This window comes from Gopherus evgoodei, chromosome 8, assembly GCF_007399415.2.
Source record: "Gopherus evgoodei ecotype Sinaloan lineage chromosome 8, rGopEvg1_v1.p, whole genome shotgun sequence".
NCBI classification, from domain to species: domain Eukaryota; kingdom Metazoa; phylum Chordata; order Testudines; family Testudinidae; genus Gopherus; species Gopherus evgoodei.
Window position 1 is genome coordinate 6694130 of NC_044329.1, and position 17024 is coordinate 6711153.

Sequence of the window (17024 nt, forward strand, 5' to 3'; positions counted from 1 at the left end):
GGATCCGGATGCTACAGCATGAAGTCCCTGGCTGAAAACCAGGCTCAGGGCACGCCTGTCTGTGCACACCAGAGCCAGCCGAAAAGCAGGTAGAAATTGAGGAACATTTTTGGAAAATTGTGGTTGACGGTAAAATTTTGCTTCAGTTGAAGTTTTCCAACTAGGTCCGATACGAGCGAGAACGCACAGCCTTTCCTCCCTTTAGACCAGGGGCTCTCAAACTGAGGGTCGGGACCCCTCAGAGGGTTGTGAGGTTTTTACATGGGGGGGTTGCGAGCTGTCCACCTCCCCCCTAAACCCCGCTTTGTCTCCAGCATTTATAATGGTGTTAAATATATAAAAAAGTGCTTTTAATTGATAAGGTGCGGGGGGGGGGGGGGGTCGCACTCAAAGACTTGCTATGTGAAAAGCGTAGCCAGTACAAAAGTTCGAGAACCACTGCTTTAGACTCTATTATACAGAGACGACAATCTGCTTCCCGTGGCTAATGGAAACTCAGAATAAACACGTGCACACAAACTCACACCTCCTACAGACACCCCTCTCCAACGTGCATCCTCCCCACACCACACACACTCTCGTCCTGCAAAGACCCGCAATGCACATCCTCCTGCACTCCCATCCCACACCACACAAACCTGTGTCCAAAGCGTGCGCACACACCCCACGCAGCCCTCCTGTTCAGTACACATCTTACTATATGGACGGGAGAGAAATGCACTCCCGCTTTCCCTGTCATATCAGACCTCTCCGATTCCCTACACTGCAAATCCAGGGGGAATTTCCACTTTTTACAACACTCCTCTCCACAAAGAGTACAACCCAGGTTTCCCAGGCCTTTGGCAAGGCGTCCCTCTGCGGACTGCATATATAAGCGTTGTACATCTCCTAAGCAGGGTCCCTGTCTCCACACGCACCCAGGCAACATTCCTCATATCCTCTTTATTCTGGATATTTCTTTAAACCTTTGTGGTTTTTCAGAATCTGCACTGGGCAAAACCCAAAGCAAGCTGGCTGCCAGATAACACACAACCACCCACCTTCCGCTATTACTTAATTAGTGGATGCGTCTGATTCTGTTCCTTCGGAAACGCTCTCCCTGCCAAGGGAAGGGTTGAATCATTTGGCCCCTCTCTGGCAGCTACAAAGGAGGAGGAACGCAAGCCCTCGCCGTGTTATTTTAGCACATGAAAGCACGGCCTCTCTCTCTCCCTCTTGCAACGGGAGGCAGATTTATGTGGAGCTGTGAACTCCAAAGGTAGGGAGCTTTGTGGGGCTTTAGCAAAACTTCCATGCTGACAAGCTCCATCATGCATTCTGCAGCTGTGCCACGACTGCCCCCCACCCATCTCTCCAGCTTAACTACTTCTGTTTGACAGGATGCAAATTCCTTCCCCCAGTCCCACAAAGGATTTAGCCAGCTCTTTTATTGGTAGCTCCACTGCCCCAACACGGCGCTCCTATCCATCAGCGCTGGGATCAGGGGTGCATCCCTGACTCAAACGGACAGCACCAGAGTAGGATCGGCCTGTTTGTTCCTACAGGGCTGGCGGGGAGGGGGAGGCTGCAGTGGGGTATAAGTCAGGTGGAATTGATTCAGCCATGGTATCTCCTGCCTGGGGCTGGCTTCTTAAATGTGCTTGTGTACAGCGGGCTCAGCAAGAGGGAAAGAAGCTCTCATGGGATGTCAGAGAGAGGGACTGGAGAAAGAAAGAAAGAAAAAGAAAGAAAGAGCATATGGTTCTCTTCTCCTGGAAATGATGAGTCTGTCTAAAGCAGACACATTGGAGGTCAAAATCTTCTCTTTTTTAAAAAAAATGCAACAAACATTTGCCTTGGCTTTGCTTTGGCAACAGCACAGAGGAGGGAAGCAGCGTTTCCTCAGCCAGCCAGTGAGGCTGACACTGGCTGGAGAGGGGCCAGGGCGGTCTGGGCTCCATTTTCAGCAGGGTCGCCCTCTCAGTGTTTATTTCTGAGGGAGAAAGGAGGAATATGGCTGTGGAATGCTGAAGCTGCTGAGAAACAAGCCACAGGCTCCAGATGTTTGTGAATTTCATGCTGAACCACTCCAAACCCGTCCAAGTTCTTTTCTGTCCAAGGCTGCCTGAGAAGCACAGCTCTCAACAGAGCCATTTCAGAGTCTCTTGATCTTGCTACTGTCGTAGGGGGGCCTTTCGGGCTTGCTCTCTAGCTCTGAGGATGAATCTGCTCTTGGCCAGTGAGTTCCCACTCGGAGCAGCTGCACTGCAAAGGCCAGTCTCACTCACACGCTGACACACAGCATCACCAAGATGTGTGGGCACAACAAGTGTACATACACGCAGAGACAGATGTTTTCTACTGGCCTCAGCACAGGCCTGGGAGCCAGGAATTCCTGAGGTCTAACTCTGACCCTCGAAGCTAACTACACTGATTTACATCAGAGCTGAGGCCTTGAACAAGTCACTTACAGAGGTATTTTGAAAACCGGCCACTGATTCTGGGTGGCTTGAGTTTGGAGCATCCGACTGTAGACCCCCAAGGGCCTGGTTTTTAAAGTTGCAGAGCACCTGCATCTCCCATCGACTCCCACTGGAGATAGGAGGGTCCAGCTCTTATGAAAGGCAGGCCCAAGGCATCTCCAAATGGGTACGCCCAGAATCCGCACCCACGCTTGAGAATGTTGATCTATCTTCTCTATCTCAGTTTCCCTCCCTGTGAAACAGGGAGAATAGGAGCAATTCTCTGCCTCCCAGGTGTAGGAGGACAAACAGGTTGGTGCATGTCATGTGATCTGAAGAAGAAAAGCCCTGTTTAAGCCCTACGTATTACTGCTGATGAGGGCACTGCGTCTGGCTACATCCGAGCGCTTCTCCTGAAGCCCGGGACTGGTGAGCATCTGTGCTCACACGCCCTCCATTAAGGAAGGGTGCCACAGGGCAGGGGAAGTTGGCAGGTGACCCTGCTCTGTGGAACTCCCTTCCCCACAACCAGCTCAGTCTCACTTTGTCCTTTCCCAACTTTTCAAAGGTACTTTACGTTTTTTTTCCTCTGACTGGGGATATTTTCCTAAATGGCCATTCTGGTCCTTATATTTATCACTCCACGTTGCCAGTGATGCCAGCTGGGTTTTCTATCAGCTATTCTAGGTCTTTTGCATCAAAAGTTCCTTTGAAATGTTCTTCTTCAATTATTATAACTAATAATCATTGCTATTGTGTGGCTTTTATTGCAGGGCTGAGCAGCACCACGAGCCCTCCGGCAACACAGGGGAATTAGAGCTAATACAATTATTATTAACTGTCACAATTACTCCTCTGCAAAAGCAAAGCCACACCCACACTGCCAGCTCCCACATGCTGCAGCTGCACTTCCCCCTGGCATCGCAAGTGGCACTGCAGGACTCAGCCCTTTGGCATACAACCCTCCCTCCACGCCCAAGGCTGCACGCCAGGATGTGTTCATTCTGGCACTCGCCAGCATCACCAGTGTAGCTCCAGCAGGGGCCTTCTGCTTACCTGCCTCTCCTCCCCCCTCCATAGCTCCGACTCAGCCATGGACTGTGGTTATTTAACCTGCGGGACAAAAGGGCCACATCCATTTCTGGCCCAGGAATAGGGTTTCTGGGGATGGGTTAGGACATCCCGTCTCCTCACAGCTGCGAGCAGCAATCCCCGCCTGCCACCAGAGGATCTGTCTGTTGCTTTGTAGCTGGCTGCTGGATTGGAAATCACAAGAAAGGGGAGTTTGTGATGGGAATGCTGACAGATCGTGAAATGCAGCAGAGTTGCTGGGGGCTGCTGGGTTATATAGGCCCTTGTCACTTAACCAGCTGCTCAGGTTTCCAAATGTCATGGGCATGACTTCCCGCAATGCCCCCAAAGCTCAGGGCTTAACAGCTTTTTACTGACCTGTCAGAGTCAACCTTTTTGCAGCAAGGACATGGGCTGTTCCTAGGAGGCTGAGGAAGGGCTTTTTTGGTCACCCTCCCCTTCCCAGCCAAAGAGAAAACAGAATTCCTCCCTGCTCAGCTTACCTAGCAGTGGCTGGGTCCGGTTGCAAAGGGCTATTTTGCACAGGGAAGTGGAACTTGCAAACCCTCAGGTGACTGATGGCACAAGAACCTAGCTCGTCCTGAGACTGTGATCTTACCCCTGCGTCAAAACCTGACATACTGCCCAGTGACGCAGATATCAGTGTCAAACAACGGGGAGACCCCGGCCCCACTCAAGTCAGTGGGAGTTTGGTGGGTCATTGACGTGGGTGGGCCAGGATTCTACACCAAGCCATTTCTGCTGCTTTGCTGCTTATTACTGCTATGGTTGCCACGCCAAAGGGTACCTTGGAAATAGCAAGGGAAAGTCTCAAGACCCCATGTTTTTTAAGGTCCCACAACAAGCCCAGACACAAGGTATCATATGCTGAGTTCAGCTGTGCTCATGGGAGAGCCCCTAAGCCAGAACAGCATGGAGCACATTTGGGGAAGAGAGGAAGCAACTTGGCTGATGCACTCTACCTCCACAAGAGAAAGGCCCTGCACTGAGACGACCTATGCCAGTAGTTTAATAGATGAGACCAATGGTGTTAATGGGCTGGAAGAGGAAACATCAACTCCCAGACTCAAGATTTGGCAGGTGATTTTCAAAAAGGTTCGATTTCGGTTTTCCACCAATATCCTGCTCCCCATCGGGTGCCTTTGACGTCCCAAAGCTCCACAGTTCCTGCTCCAAGATATCTAAAGGCCCTGTGGTACGGAAGAGGGCTCAGGAAATGACACTGCACTGAACAAACTATCTGATTCCAAACAACCAAGGAGAGAGGGAATGAATCCAACTCCAGATACAGCACTGTTAATATGGGACAGTAAAGGAAACACAGACTACTACGTAGCAGCAGCCAGCCCTTGCCAATGAAGTTTTTTTCCACACCCGAGAACCCCATCACCTCACAGCACAGTGTTGCAGGCAATCCATGCACAAATGGAGGTGCCTCTACCAGCCACTGGAGTGTGGGGAATACGGAGACAAGTAGGAAGCTCCATCTCTGACCAACACAACAAATCAGGGCAAAGTTCTTCCATGTGAAACGAGATAAATTCAGTCTCTCGGTAATGGCACCAAAAGCTATTTCTGAAACTTGGCTTTACACCTCCAAGCTGCTTACTGAGACCAGCATCTGCAGCAGACCAGAGACCCTCCTGACAGACTCATGAAATGAAATGTAGTCCCATCCAAACGTACCCAGATGCTCACGCTCTCAGAGAAGAGTTGCTCTTGTTTTCCTCCCAGCGGATTATCTTGGGTGCTGCGAGGTGGAGGAAGAGCAGAGGCTGGCTGGATTATTTGCCTGAGGTTCTGACAACACTTATACCAACTCCATGGTAAAGGTACTTCCCAGACAATGCCAAGCAAGCGGAGCACCTGGATTCCATTCCGGAAACAACATGACTGTACAGGTGTGAGTTGCCCTTTGTACAGCCTGGCTTTATTATGCCAGGAATGTTACCTAATGTGGCTGAGTGATCTTATGACACAGCTTGTAATCCACAGCGGGGAAGACGATCTGGTGGTGGATAGGCTCAGGTCTCCAACAGATTTGCAAGTGGGACCACTTTGCTCCCCCAAGCCAGCAGGCTGGGCAGTTCAGTGGTGACACAAGTACCAGAGAACTGAGTGGAAAACCTTCCCCCTGGGCACCAAACTCAGGGAAAGAAACCATGTTAATCAACGCCACACCTAAAACCACGGGTGGAAACTTTCGCTCCAATGTTTTGGGTGTTTGACAAGGAGGAAATGAAGGGAGATTTTCTGGCAGGAAACAACTGACCTTTTGCCTTAACTACAGCTATGTGAAACTTTCTGCCCACAAACCAAATCAATATCTGTATTTTCCAGTTCTGCTTCGGTATGAAATTTCAGCCTCTTTTCTGGCCTCAAATCCTCCTCCCCTCCAGATGTCAAAACTCCATGTGACCTAGGACACTACAGACCCAAAGGAAATGCCAACCCTAACTTGGTCTGGGGGAGCCTCACCCCCTGCTTCCCTACTTTGGGTAGGTTTCCAGCTTTCTGGTGGGACATGCCACAGGTGTCTCTGGTGCTCTATTTGGAAAAGCAGTGGAATATAGTGGTCTGGCAAGATCTCTCTGGGGTCGTCAGCAAACTCAACTGGAACACTTGGGGGAATGTCTAGCTTCCTTTTGCACGTGGGCAACAGGAGATGGGAAGCAGGAGGAAAATGTTGCTGCCTTTGCAAAATATGGAGGGGTTGGTGGAAAACAAATAAGTGGGTGAAAGCTGGGGATTGCATCCTGCTGCAGACGTGAGTTAACACTTCTGATTAACGCAATAAATCGACAGCTATCACAACATACCCCACAGTAATCCCGTTGAACTCCACTAGCCAACAGTGCCTCCCCTGCAACTCTGTGCCTATTGCCGCTGTGCTGACCCACAGGCATTCCAGGAGGCCTTCCCAATGCCAAGATGGGCTGCACACACTCCATCTAAACCTGCAGGAAACTGCCACACAGGACACAACAGCTTTGGAAGCAGCAAACTTTGAGGCTCTGGTGGGTTGGTCAGTGCAGCAGATAGAGCATCTGTATTTCAACGGGTGGTAGCTGTGTGCCTCCAGGTGCGGATCACCAGCTCGTCCTTCTCAGCCCTGAGTGTGGCCAGAGAGCAGGCGATCTCATCTGTATACATATGTAAATGGGCAACCACTCGCAAAGCGGCTGTGGGGCCAGGGAGCAGCCCTGCAAGTCCCAGCCAAAGTCCCTGGAAGAAGGGCGAGTCTGATTGGCTCTCACCTGCTGAGGTCAGATGCCGTACTTTAAACAAGGAAAATTCAACTTCCGCAAAGATAAAGGGGCAAAAAGGCAACTGTGACAGAGGTGGAGGGAGAGGAAAAGGTAACAGATGGAAATCCCTGCAGTGTCACAGGACTTGATTGTCTGTAGTCCAGGGCACAGCAGTGTCTGTATCCAAAAGCCACCAGCACCACTGCCATTCAGCAGAGAAGCCAGCGCTGAACAAGTCAGGGAGACCAAGCTGTCGCCTCCCTAGAGCAGGCCTCCTGAAGGGAGGGTGAGGCACACGGCAGCGCAATCCCATCACCCCTGCCCGGGCTGCAACTCCGCGTCAGAACAGAGGGCATCTTTCTCTGGGCTAGTCAATCCAGCACCTCATTCACTTCCAGAACTACATCTTAGAAAAGCAAAGAACAGGAAGTTTGAATAAACAAACTCCCCCCAGGGGCACCGGGGCTGGAACTAGGGATGCTGGGGCTGCTGCCACAGCCCCTGGCTTGAAGTGGTTTCCATCAGCTGCAGGGTTTACAGTTTGGTTCAATGGTTCTCAGCACCCCCACAACACAAACTGTTCCAACGCCACAGCCTGGGGGCTCCTACCTCAGTATCAGAAGGGCCTGGAGTCAGATTTCTGATTAACATGTCAGGCAATGGAGCAAGCTCTGAACGACGGGCAGACCTGGAGGACGATCCGAAACGATGAGCAACGGGGACAGTTGGAATCCCACAAGACCAACAGGTGTCTCAAGGAGAACTTCTCCCCTCGATCCAGCCTGCCAGTGCCTCCACCCCTGCACCGGGGTGCCACGTATCCCAGGGAAAATCTGGGTTGTCTGGGTATCGCCAGGATCTAGGCGCAACAGCTGCAAGTGGCTCTTTAATGTGTTTCCTGCAGCTCTAGTTTGCAGCACATGATATTAAAACACGGTGTGATTTAATTATTAACCAATCTCAGTTATTAGCCAATCAGGAAGCTTTTACTGTGTTATTAAAAACTGTACTTGATACAATAATAATACTTGGTCAGAATAACCAAGAATATATACACAGGACCATGGCTCTTTTGGGGAACGTTGATTGCAAATTTGGCTCCTGAACCACTGAGGTCTGAATATCACTGCTCTAGGCAACAAAGCCATTGGAGCCACTTCTGGGTTCTGGCTAGTCCTTCCGCTGCAGGAACCAGGGAGCTGCTGGAGAGATCTTGTTCAGATTGGTCCCTGCTGACTGATGGGGGTCAGGCACTCAAGGGGACTTTAGGTGGGTATTTGTTAACATCCTTCGGGCAACACATAAGCGATCTCCTTGGCTGCAGACAGGGTGCAAATAGGCAAATTGTCTCCAATGCAAGGTGGTGTGGCTGCGGCTGGAATCCCCCAGGGGCAGCCAGAGGAAGACAGGAGGGCCGATGAAGTCTCCTGGGCTAGGAAGGAGTGGGGTGGGATGGCAGTAAGGGAGAGTGCCCTGTGAAGCTGCAGGGTGCAAAACCCCATCAAATCAGTCAGGTCCATTCACACATCCTACCACTTGGCTTTAACAGGACAAGGTTTATGCCTCCAAATTACATATTGCACCGCTTAGCAGCTCCAGCATGGAGGCTCTGCAATAACCAACTCTACACACATCAACGTCCAGGTTTTGAGAAAAGCAACCCAAGCACGTTAGCAGCAGATGGCTGGAGCAGGCAAGGGGTCCCGCAAGCAAGCGAACTGACCCTCTCTGCACTTCTAGCAGCTCGAAGCTGTGCAGATGACAGAGACAGAGGGGGGCAGGAGACAAGAGGGGGCTCAAATCTGCGCTTCTGCGCCTGGCTGAGGTTACAGGACCCGGCTTGCCAGCTCTGCTCGTGGGACAAGCAGCAGTTTTGCGTTACCCATTAATATCCAGGCTGCACATCATCTCTCTCACTCACTCACACACACACACACACAAAACAACCCCCGGGGCTTGTTTACGTCTCAGCGAGAGGCGAAGTGAGCTGGTCCCCAGCAGCGAGGAACCCCCGGAAAGTTCCCGCTGGAGCAGGCAGCCGAGAAATCTGCCCTTTGCGTTGCAAGTTGGGACCCCGCTGCCCCGTCCCCCAGCCCACCCAAAAGGGATCCGCGGCCAGAGACGCGACATCAGCGCGGAGCTGCCCAGCGCGCCCGGAGGGCAGCGGGGTGTCCGCGCAGACCCGGCCGGCGAGCGTGGGGAGACCGGGGCGCCCTTCGGCAGCGGGGAAGCCGGCAGAAGCTGCAGGTCCGGGACTCCCCCCGCGCCTGGCTGCTCCCAGCTGTGCGGGATGATCTGGGGTCCCTGGCCGCCCCCCTGAGCAGGACTTTCCCCCAGCTGCAGCCGCAGCGAGCAAAGCGCCCCGCCAGCCGCCCCTGCCCCGGGACACCTTCGCCCCCCTCCCCGGTTACCTTCGGGTCCGGGCTGGCTCCCCCCCGGGCGCGCCTTGCTCTGAGCCGCTTCCCGCAGCCGCTGCGCTTTAAGCAGCCGGGCTGGGCTGGGCTGCGCTCCCCGGCCCGGCGGATCGGGTGTCAGCAACTGGCCGCGTCTGTCAAAGCGGCTCGGCTCCGCTTCCCCCTCCGGCGGCGGGCAGGAGCCGGGGACTCTGCTCACACCCGCTCCCCGTGGCTCTGCCGGGCTGGGAGCCGCTCAGCGAGCAAAGCACGTTGTGCAGGCGGAAGCCGCCAGGTCCTAGCGCTGCCCGGCCCGCCCAGGGCGCCGGGTGTCTTTCACTTTCTCCCTGGCCTTGGCGGCTCATCCCTGGCTCCGGCCACAAGAGCCAAGTCCCCCCTGGCCCAACATGGGGTGACCAGGTGTCCCGATTTTATAGGGACAGTCCTGATATTCGGGGCTTTGTCCTAGATGGAGCTTAGCCCACCCAGTCCCCAGCCTGATTTTTCACACTTGCTCTCCGGTCACCCTCCAGGCTTTAGCTGGGCTCTCTCCTTCGGCTGGCAGGGCACTATTGGCAAGCTCCGGAAAGGGGAACTCCCCCACTAGAGAGGGGGCTGAATCCTGTCTCCGGACGTCCTCCTGGAACTCCCACTGGGTGAGTGGGTGACCAGGCCACGCTGCCACTCCTGCACTCTGCAGCTGCTCTCTGCTGTCCCTCTGGGGGGAGCAGGGGCAGATGTGGGGGGAGGACTATAGCGATCCACTTGCTTGAAGCCCAGTGCAGCTGCTTTTGGTAATCCCTGGCCCAGAGCAGAGTCTGCACCCCAAGCTGTGTGGGTCTCCCACCTCCTGTCTCCAAGCTGGGGACTAATTACATGCCCCTCTAGCCCCCCAGAAGGATCCTCTCTGCAAGGACAGGCTTGCTGGAGTGGGGGGAGACCAGCCTCTGTTCCTCCCCTCCCTGCCCAGCTTTGCCTTCAGCAAGATCCTTCTGTGACATCATAATCCTGTCCCCATGACATTGCAGGCGGTTGCCATGGAATGATAGTGATGTCACAAATTCAGCATTACGATGTTCACTGGATGGGACGGGAAGAAGCGACCCTAGCTTCAAACACAGATACAAGTAAACAGGTCTACATATTTTCCCAGATGCCTAAGGGAGTTAGGCACTTTGCATTTCACCAGGATTGGCACACCCACTTCCTTTAGGCTCCTTGGAAAAGCCCAGCCCTAGTCTGACCCACTGGAAAGTTTGGGAACCTATTGGAAAGAGCAGCAAAATCCCTCTTTAAGGGTCCAATCCTGCTCCCAATGACATCAGTGCCAGAACAGCCGCTGAGTTCAGTGGTTCAGGCACAGGCCCTAACTAAGGAGAAGGGAGAAGAAGTGACTCCTTGGTGAGTCTCATCGCATCTCCTCAGCGAGGAGGGCTGGGGCCAGGACTGGGGGCCTTGAGAATGGGAATGTAGCATGGGGGCTGGTGAGACGCTCTTGGAAATTCACCCAGGAGTGGAGAGTGGGAAATGATATCTCAGAACTGACCACAGGGGACCATAATGTGCAGCACTGCACCATGATCCATGAGGCTCACTGGGCCCTTCCTTATACAGTCAGCTACACTTTTGTTTACCAAAGTAGAGTGCAGCATGGGAGGGGGGAAGTATCCCACAAATTCCCCATCCTGTTGGAAAAGGCATGAGGAGCTCCCATTCTTGGCACATCACTAAGGGAGGCCAGATGGTCTACTTTGCTCAGTTAGGCATAAGGCCCCTGTCACCAGAGTACCACAATCCTTAGTGGATTTCGCCTCGCAGCATGGCTATTACCTTCCTTTCACAGATAGGGAACTCAGGCCCAGAGAGAGACTATGTGACTTACCCAATGGCACCCATGGAGGAGCAGGAACTTGAGCTCAGGCCTCCCATGCCCTAGGCTAGTAGGGCCCTAACCACTGGAGCATCTTTCCTCTTCACTGGTGAGGGTGCTGGAGTTCTGGGTTTGATTCACTGCTCTGCCAGTCACTTAGGCCCAGATCCTCATAAGGATTTAGATACCTAAAGTCAATGGGAATTGGGAACCTAATTACTTTTGAGGATCTGGGCCTTTGCCTCTCTGTGCCTCATTTCCACGACTGTACAATGGGGATAATCCTAGGGATGTAGTGGGGCTAAATCGATTACAAATTGTGAGGGGTTCCAAGCAGATGGTGATGGGAGGTCAGCTACATAAAATAGATAACAAAGAGGATGTTCCCGCACTTGTGACCGGACAGGTACCGTTAAGGACTACAGGATGGAGACTGTATCAACTTAATCTGGCCGTGGCTCTATTGCCATTTCTACCAGGTGTATAGCCACCCAGTCCCCTGCCACCAACACTCAGCATAGTGGAATGGCAGGGCACAGAGTAGTATCTTGCAGCACTCGTTGCAGGAAAGTCAGCCCCCTGGCTAAATAGCATCTCGCCTCTTTCATCTGTTTTTTAAAGGCATTCTTTCACTATATAGCCAAGGCTGAGGGCTAGAATCCCCACGCCGGCATTCCTGCCTGTGTCCGTCTGAGCTGGGGGATGGGAAGGGATGGCTTATCTGCTTTATTCCATTTCTAGTTTTCAGTTCTCGGTAACTAAGGGTTTGGTTTTGTGTATTTTCATTTTTAATAAAGGGAAGCTGGGGTGGCTGGAAAGTGCCACTGCCAGAGTCCCGGCGAGTGAAACCCACCCAATGGGCACAGCATGCAGCAGGAGTGCTACAGTCCTTTCCCCACACGCTGCTCCAGCAATCTGCTTCTAGCCAGATCCAACAGGAAGGGCAGATTCGTGGTCACTGGCTCAGACTATGCTCAAGCAGTCCCAACACTGCCACCACAGGGCAGCACCAGTCGTGAACATCTCTCTACAGGGGATGGCACCCACACAGGCCTCCGAAGAGCCAACATGCGGCAGCTGGGCTGTTCCAGTCTCTGGTGCATCTGTCTGTTGAGCACTGTGATTGGGTTTTCATTCCACTGATATTCCTGGGAGTAGTGACATGGACCAGGAACAGGAAAAACGTCCACTGGGAAACCTTGAAAGCTCCCTTATGTCGAGACAATTACAGACTGTCAGGGACCTCAGGAGATCATGTAGTCCAACCCCCTTCTCAAAGCAGGACCAATCCCCAGACAGATTTTTGCCCCAGATCCCTAAATGGCCCCCTCCAGGATTGAATTTACAAACCTGAGCTTAGCAGGCCAATGCTCAAACCACTGAGGTATCCCTTCCCCCAAAACAAGGAAAGTGACATACCCAAGGTCACACAGCTGGTCAGTAGCAGAGCAGGGAACAGACCTCAGGTCTGCTGAGTCATAGTCCAGTATACTGCCCACTAGACCACACTGCCTGTCCTCAAGACCACACTGCCTGTCCTGCCATCATCTATATTTTCTCTCTTTTTACTTTCCCCCCCCCCCATTGCTGGAGGCATCTGGCTCACACCAGGCCTTTGCTTTACAAGGCTTCAGTTTCTCCAGGCATTTATTCCCCACCTGAAACAAAAGGGCCTGATCCTGCATCCAAACATGGATATGAGATCTGACCTCCCAATGAGTTGCTGCAGCAATTCTGATGGCTCAAAGGCAGTGACTTACCATGGTCTCACTTGGAGGAGAAGGAACCAGGATGGATAAAGTGTTTCCAAAGAAAACCCCTGTTGAGTTGCTTTAAAATTCCAGCTGTGCTTTTGAAATTGTGGAGTGAGTTGTGAAAGTGCCGAGGTTGGATACAACGAACCCTGACCTTTCTCAAAGCAGAGCTCCCGTCCTGAATGGGGAACAATGCAGACCGGGAGATGATTTGGATCTGTCCTGCGCTACCCTCGCTGCTGCCAAAAGATTAGCTAATGGCGCGCGCATACAAATAGCATGGCCAAGGTTTTCAGAAGCAGCAAGTGGTTTGAGATGCCTCAATTTTTGAGGCTGCTCATCCTGAGATCCCTCAAAGGGGCTTGATTTTAAGAAGGCAGGTGCTCTGCACTTTCTGAAGATCAGGCATCTTAAGTCAGGCACTCAAACCCAGAGCTCCCCCTAATCATGAGTCCTTGAAAATCCTAGTCTATATGGATAGATAAAATAAGCTGGGGGAGGGGGATACTTGCAAATCAGGGTGCAATTGACACATCTGCTTTTGCAATGAGATAATAACTGACCAGGAACAAAATATCAAGAATGATGGGAAATGTGTTAAAATAATGGTTTCCGGGTCTGTAATCCCAGAAAGGTGGTGCTAATAGTGGAAAAGGGGTTACCACAGGCTTTTAAGTGAGGTTACAGACAGGAGTGGTGCCAGGGTTTCTGGCATCCTAGGCAGAATTCGGGTGGCGGCATTTTGTGCGCTCTCCACGGGGCGAGTGGGAGCTTCCGGTTCCATTCCCATCGCGCTGCCGAAGAAGGACCCTCCACCGAAATGCAGCAGGTGACAATGGCAGTCATTGAGCTGCTCAATTGCCTGCCGCTGTTTTCTGCGGCACGTCGGCAGAAGGTCCTTCTTTGGCGGAGCGACGGGAGCAGAACCAGAAGCTCCTGTGCGCCCCATGGGGAGTGCACAAAATGCCGCCCTCCAAATCCTGGCACCCTAGGAGACCGCCTAGGGTCACCTAATGGAAGCACCGGCCCTGGTTACAGCCAGAATGCAAGGGTTGGGTGTTACTGACAGAGGGTGGCTTTGCAAGGGCTGCATTTTGAAAGGATGGTTCAAAGGATGGTTAGCGCCAGAAAAGTGAGACAGTTACAGCCCCGCAAAGGTGATCCTAATTGAACTGGTGTAGATGGAAGGGAAGGAATTGAGAAGATTAAAATAAAGCACCTAATTTTTAAATGAAAGCTGGAAATATACGGGAGTGGCTGGCCAAAGGGCAAGTAATGAGGGACCAAGCCATTTGCTTGTAGGTCACCAGTTCTACCAGAGCCCAGGATGAGTAGTGAGCACAAGTTATCCTCTGATGGCTGCTCAGGAGCTGGGAGGAAATGAACTGGATGTACCACTCCTGCTACAAGCCGACAGGTGTCTACATCCCAGAAAAAGCCACTGGAGTTGGCCAGAGCCAGCATCCTTCCTGGCAGCCTCAGCAAAGGACCCACAGACTCACTAGGGCCTGGAGAATGAGTCATCCTTCCTTTCACAAAGGACTGGGGGATGGGAGGGGGGCATGTCTGTTCTGTGGCTAAGGGGAGGGTTGCAGTGTCTGGTGAGGGTAACCCAGCACCTGGCACTGAATTCACACACACTTGGACAGAAAAGGAAGCTCCAGCAGCTCTATCAATCAACCGAGCCTTAATCAGGGAACATGAGATGGCTGCTTCCTGTAAATCACATCTCTCCCCCCCACACACACACTGCACTTGGAAAGATTCGGGATTTCCATCTGTTGAAACTGTGTGGTAATAACCAAGCTCCAGGCATCCATGCCCCTTGGGATGTCACTGGGCTTTCCCCTGAGGAGACAATTAGGGTGGTTGGGTGTTTTCCTGTGTCTGACTTGACAGTCCCACTAGAGGATTGTCCTAGAAGGAGCTGTGGAAATCACTCTACTTGGCTAAGGGGAGATATGATTGAGGTCTATAAAATCATGACTGGTGTAGAGAAAGTAGATAAGGAAGTGTTGTTTACTCCTTCTCATAACACAAGAACTAGGGGTCACCAAATGAAATTAGTAGGCAGCAGGTTTAAAACAAATAAAAGGAAGTATTTCTTCACACAACACACAATCAATCTGTGGAACTCCTTGCCAGAGGATAATATGAAGGCCAAGACCATAACAGGGTTCAAAAAAGAGCTAGATAAGTTTATAGAGGATAGGTCCATCAATGGCTATTAGCCAGGATGGGCAGGGATGGTGTCCCTAGCCTCTGTTTGCCAGAAGCTGGGAACGAGCAACAGGGGGATGGATCACTTGGTGATTACCTGTTCTGTTTATTCCCTCTAGGGCACCTGGCACTGGCCACTGTCGGAAGACAGGATACTGGGCTAGATGGACCTTTGGTCTGACCCAGTAGGGCCGTTCTTATGTACTTATGGTGGAATACATGTTAGGCCCCCAATTATTACACTTAGCCTGAGTGACACAGTCTTGCAGAGAGTATGATAAAGCCATGTGAGAAAGGGGGAAGAAGGCACTTTGCTTACTTGCTTTCCGTGGCTGGCCAGCAGGGTAAATGAGGACTCGTTTAACCTTCACCACTTTCCATTCTTCGCTGGAGTCAGCTCCGGTGCTAGCCTCGGAATGAAGCAGCTCTGGGGCAGACTGTGAAGAGTCTCTTGTAGCTGGGTACCCACCAGCGGATGACAAGCCAGAGCTGTGGAATTTGGACCCCAGCATGTCTCCATTGGTATTGCTGCTCTCCTGCTGGAGATGCTCTCTCAATTTTCCTCCTGGCAATTCATTCTTTTCCTCTTGCTCCTTCGGGTTAAAAGGGCAAATGGCTCCAGCTGGCTGGCACCTTTGGCTGCCTTCCATCTCTTTCTCCTGCTGCAGAACCAAACAGCCATAGCCCACTGCTGGGTCCACCTTTAGAGTCTCAAAGCCATAAGAATGCTGGGTCCTTTCACTGGGCCCGGCACAGCGAGGCCGAGATTGGAGACAAGGCCGCAGTAACGTTGCCTTAAGCATTGTACTTGCTTTCTGCAGTCTCTTTGGGCAGGGTTCAATGCTTTATGGACTTTCAAGAGTCTTAAGGCTCAGCCTATTGTTCATACTCTGGGGACTCTCTCTTGTATGGGATAATCCCATAGAATAATCCACTGCTGCAGGGGAGAATGTCTGGGTTACTTGTGGGAGCAGATCTTCACCCTAACCTGAGAGCTTTCACGTACATTGGGATATGGGTGTTACTGAGAGCAGGTGTGGTTTCTCTTTTCAAAGAGGAACCACATATTTTTAGCTGTGAAGTCAGAGTCCTCAAAGACCATTTGAGTCTTCTTTATTTTTCGCTGCAGTCCCCAGATCTCCTAGCCAGGGAGAGTGGAAGACTGGACTGAGGAAACATCAGGGAGGAGCCTTTTCTGGGGATTTTCTTTTTCCAAAGGTGCATCAGGCAGATGAGGCAGCTTCAAAGACCAGGAACCTGAGTGAACAAAATGGAAAGCATGACAGATGTGAGCATATTGGCACATACGGGCCTGCTCTGGTCTGAACCAGTGCGGCAATTCCTGTGCTCCTAACACTGCACACTTCATCTAGGGAGAATTGCGTAGAAAAGAAAATAATAATGATCCAGATGATCCCCTCCTATTGAAATAACATAAGAGGGGGGCCTGGGAGAGGCAGTCTCTGCCAGGATCCCCTCCCGGAATTCCCCCACATCACCCTCCCACCTCCCAGGCAGCAAAGGCCACGTGGCCCATCAGGAAACCTGCATGATCAGATCTTTGAGGAGTAACCCAGGCCATGCGATGTGAGAAAAGGAGAAGGGCTGTGGTGATGCGCTGGAACTCAGAGTGCCCTGCGGGAACAAGGAGACAAGAAAGTTGCATTCTGTAGTGGAGAGAAGAGAAGAGAAAGACCTGATTAATTTATTGGTACTTAACTGTAGGGTTGCTGGGTGCCTGGATTCCCCACTGCCAATCAAGGAAAGGGTTAATTCCACTCCCCTGCCAGGGCCTGTACTAGTTCTCTTATTCATCACATTCATCCCTTGTGGGTTTTTTGAGGATGAGATGACAAAGCCCTGAATAGGGTTCTACTGATGACTCAAGACCAGTGATAAATTCCATACATTCCGTGATGACAGCATTACTGCTACTCTCTGTCCAGTTACATCCCCAGGCTAAGAATAGGACAGAAAGGAATTCACTGGACAAAGAGAGAAGACTG

The 17024-nt window shown here is 51.9% G+C and overlaps 1 protein-coding gene across 1 annotated transcript in view; it reads right to left on the reverse strand.

Annotated features, from left to right (window-relative positions):
• SYNPO (synaptopodin) overlaps positions 1-16275 on the reverse strand; it is a 42644-nt gene extending 26369 nt beyond the window's left edge. The window contains exon 1 of the mRNA XM_030571725.1: positions 15338-16275. Coding sequence (XP_030427585.1) covers positions 15338-15821 — 484 coding nt within the window. The 5' untranslated portion in view covers positions 15822-16275. The remainder of the gene's footprint in view (positions 1-15337) is intronic.
• Between the last annotated feature and the right edge of the window lie 749 nt (positions 16276-17024).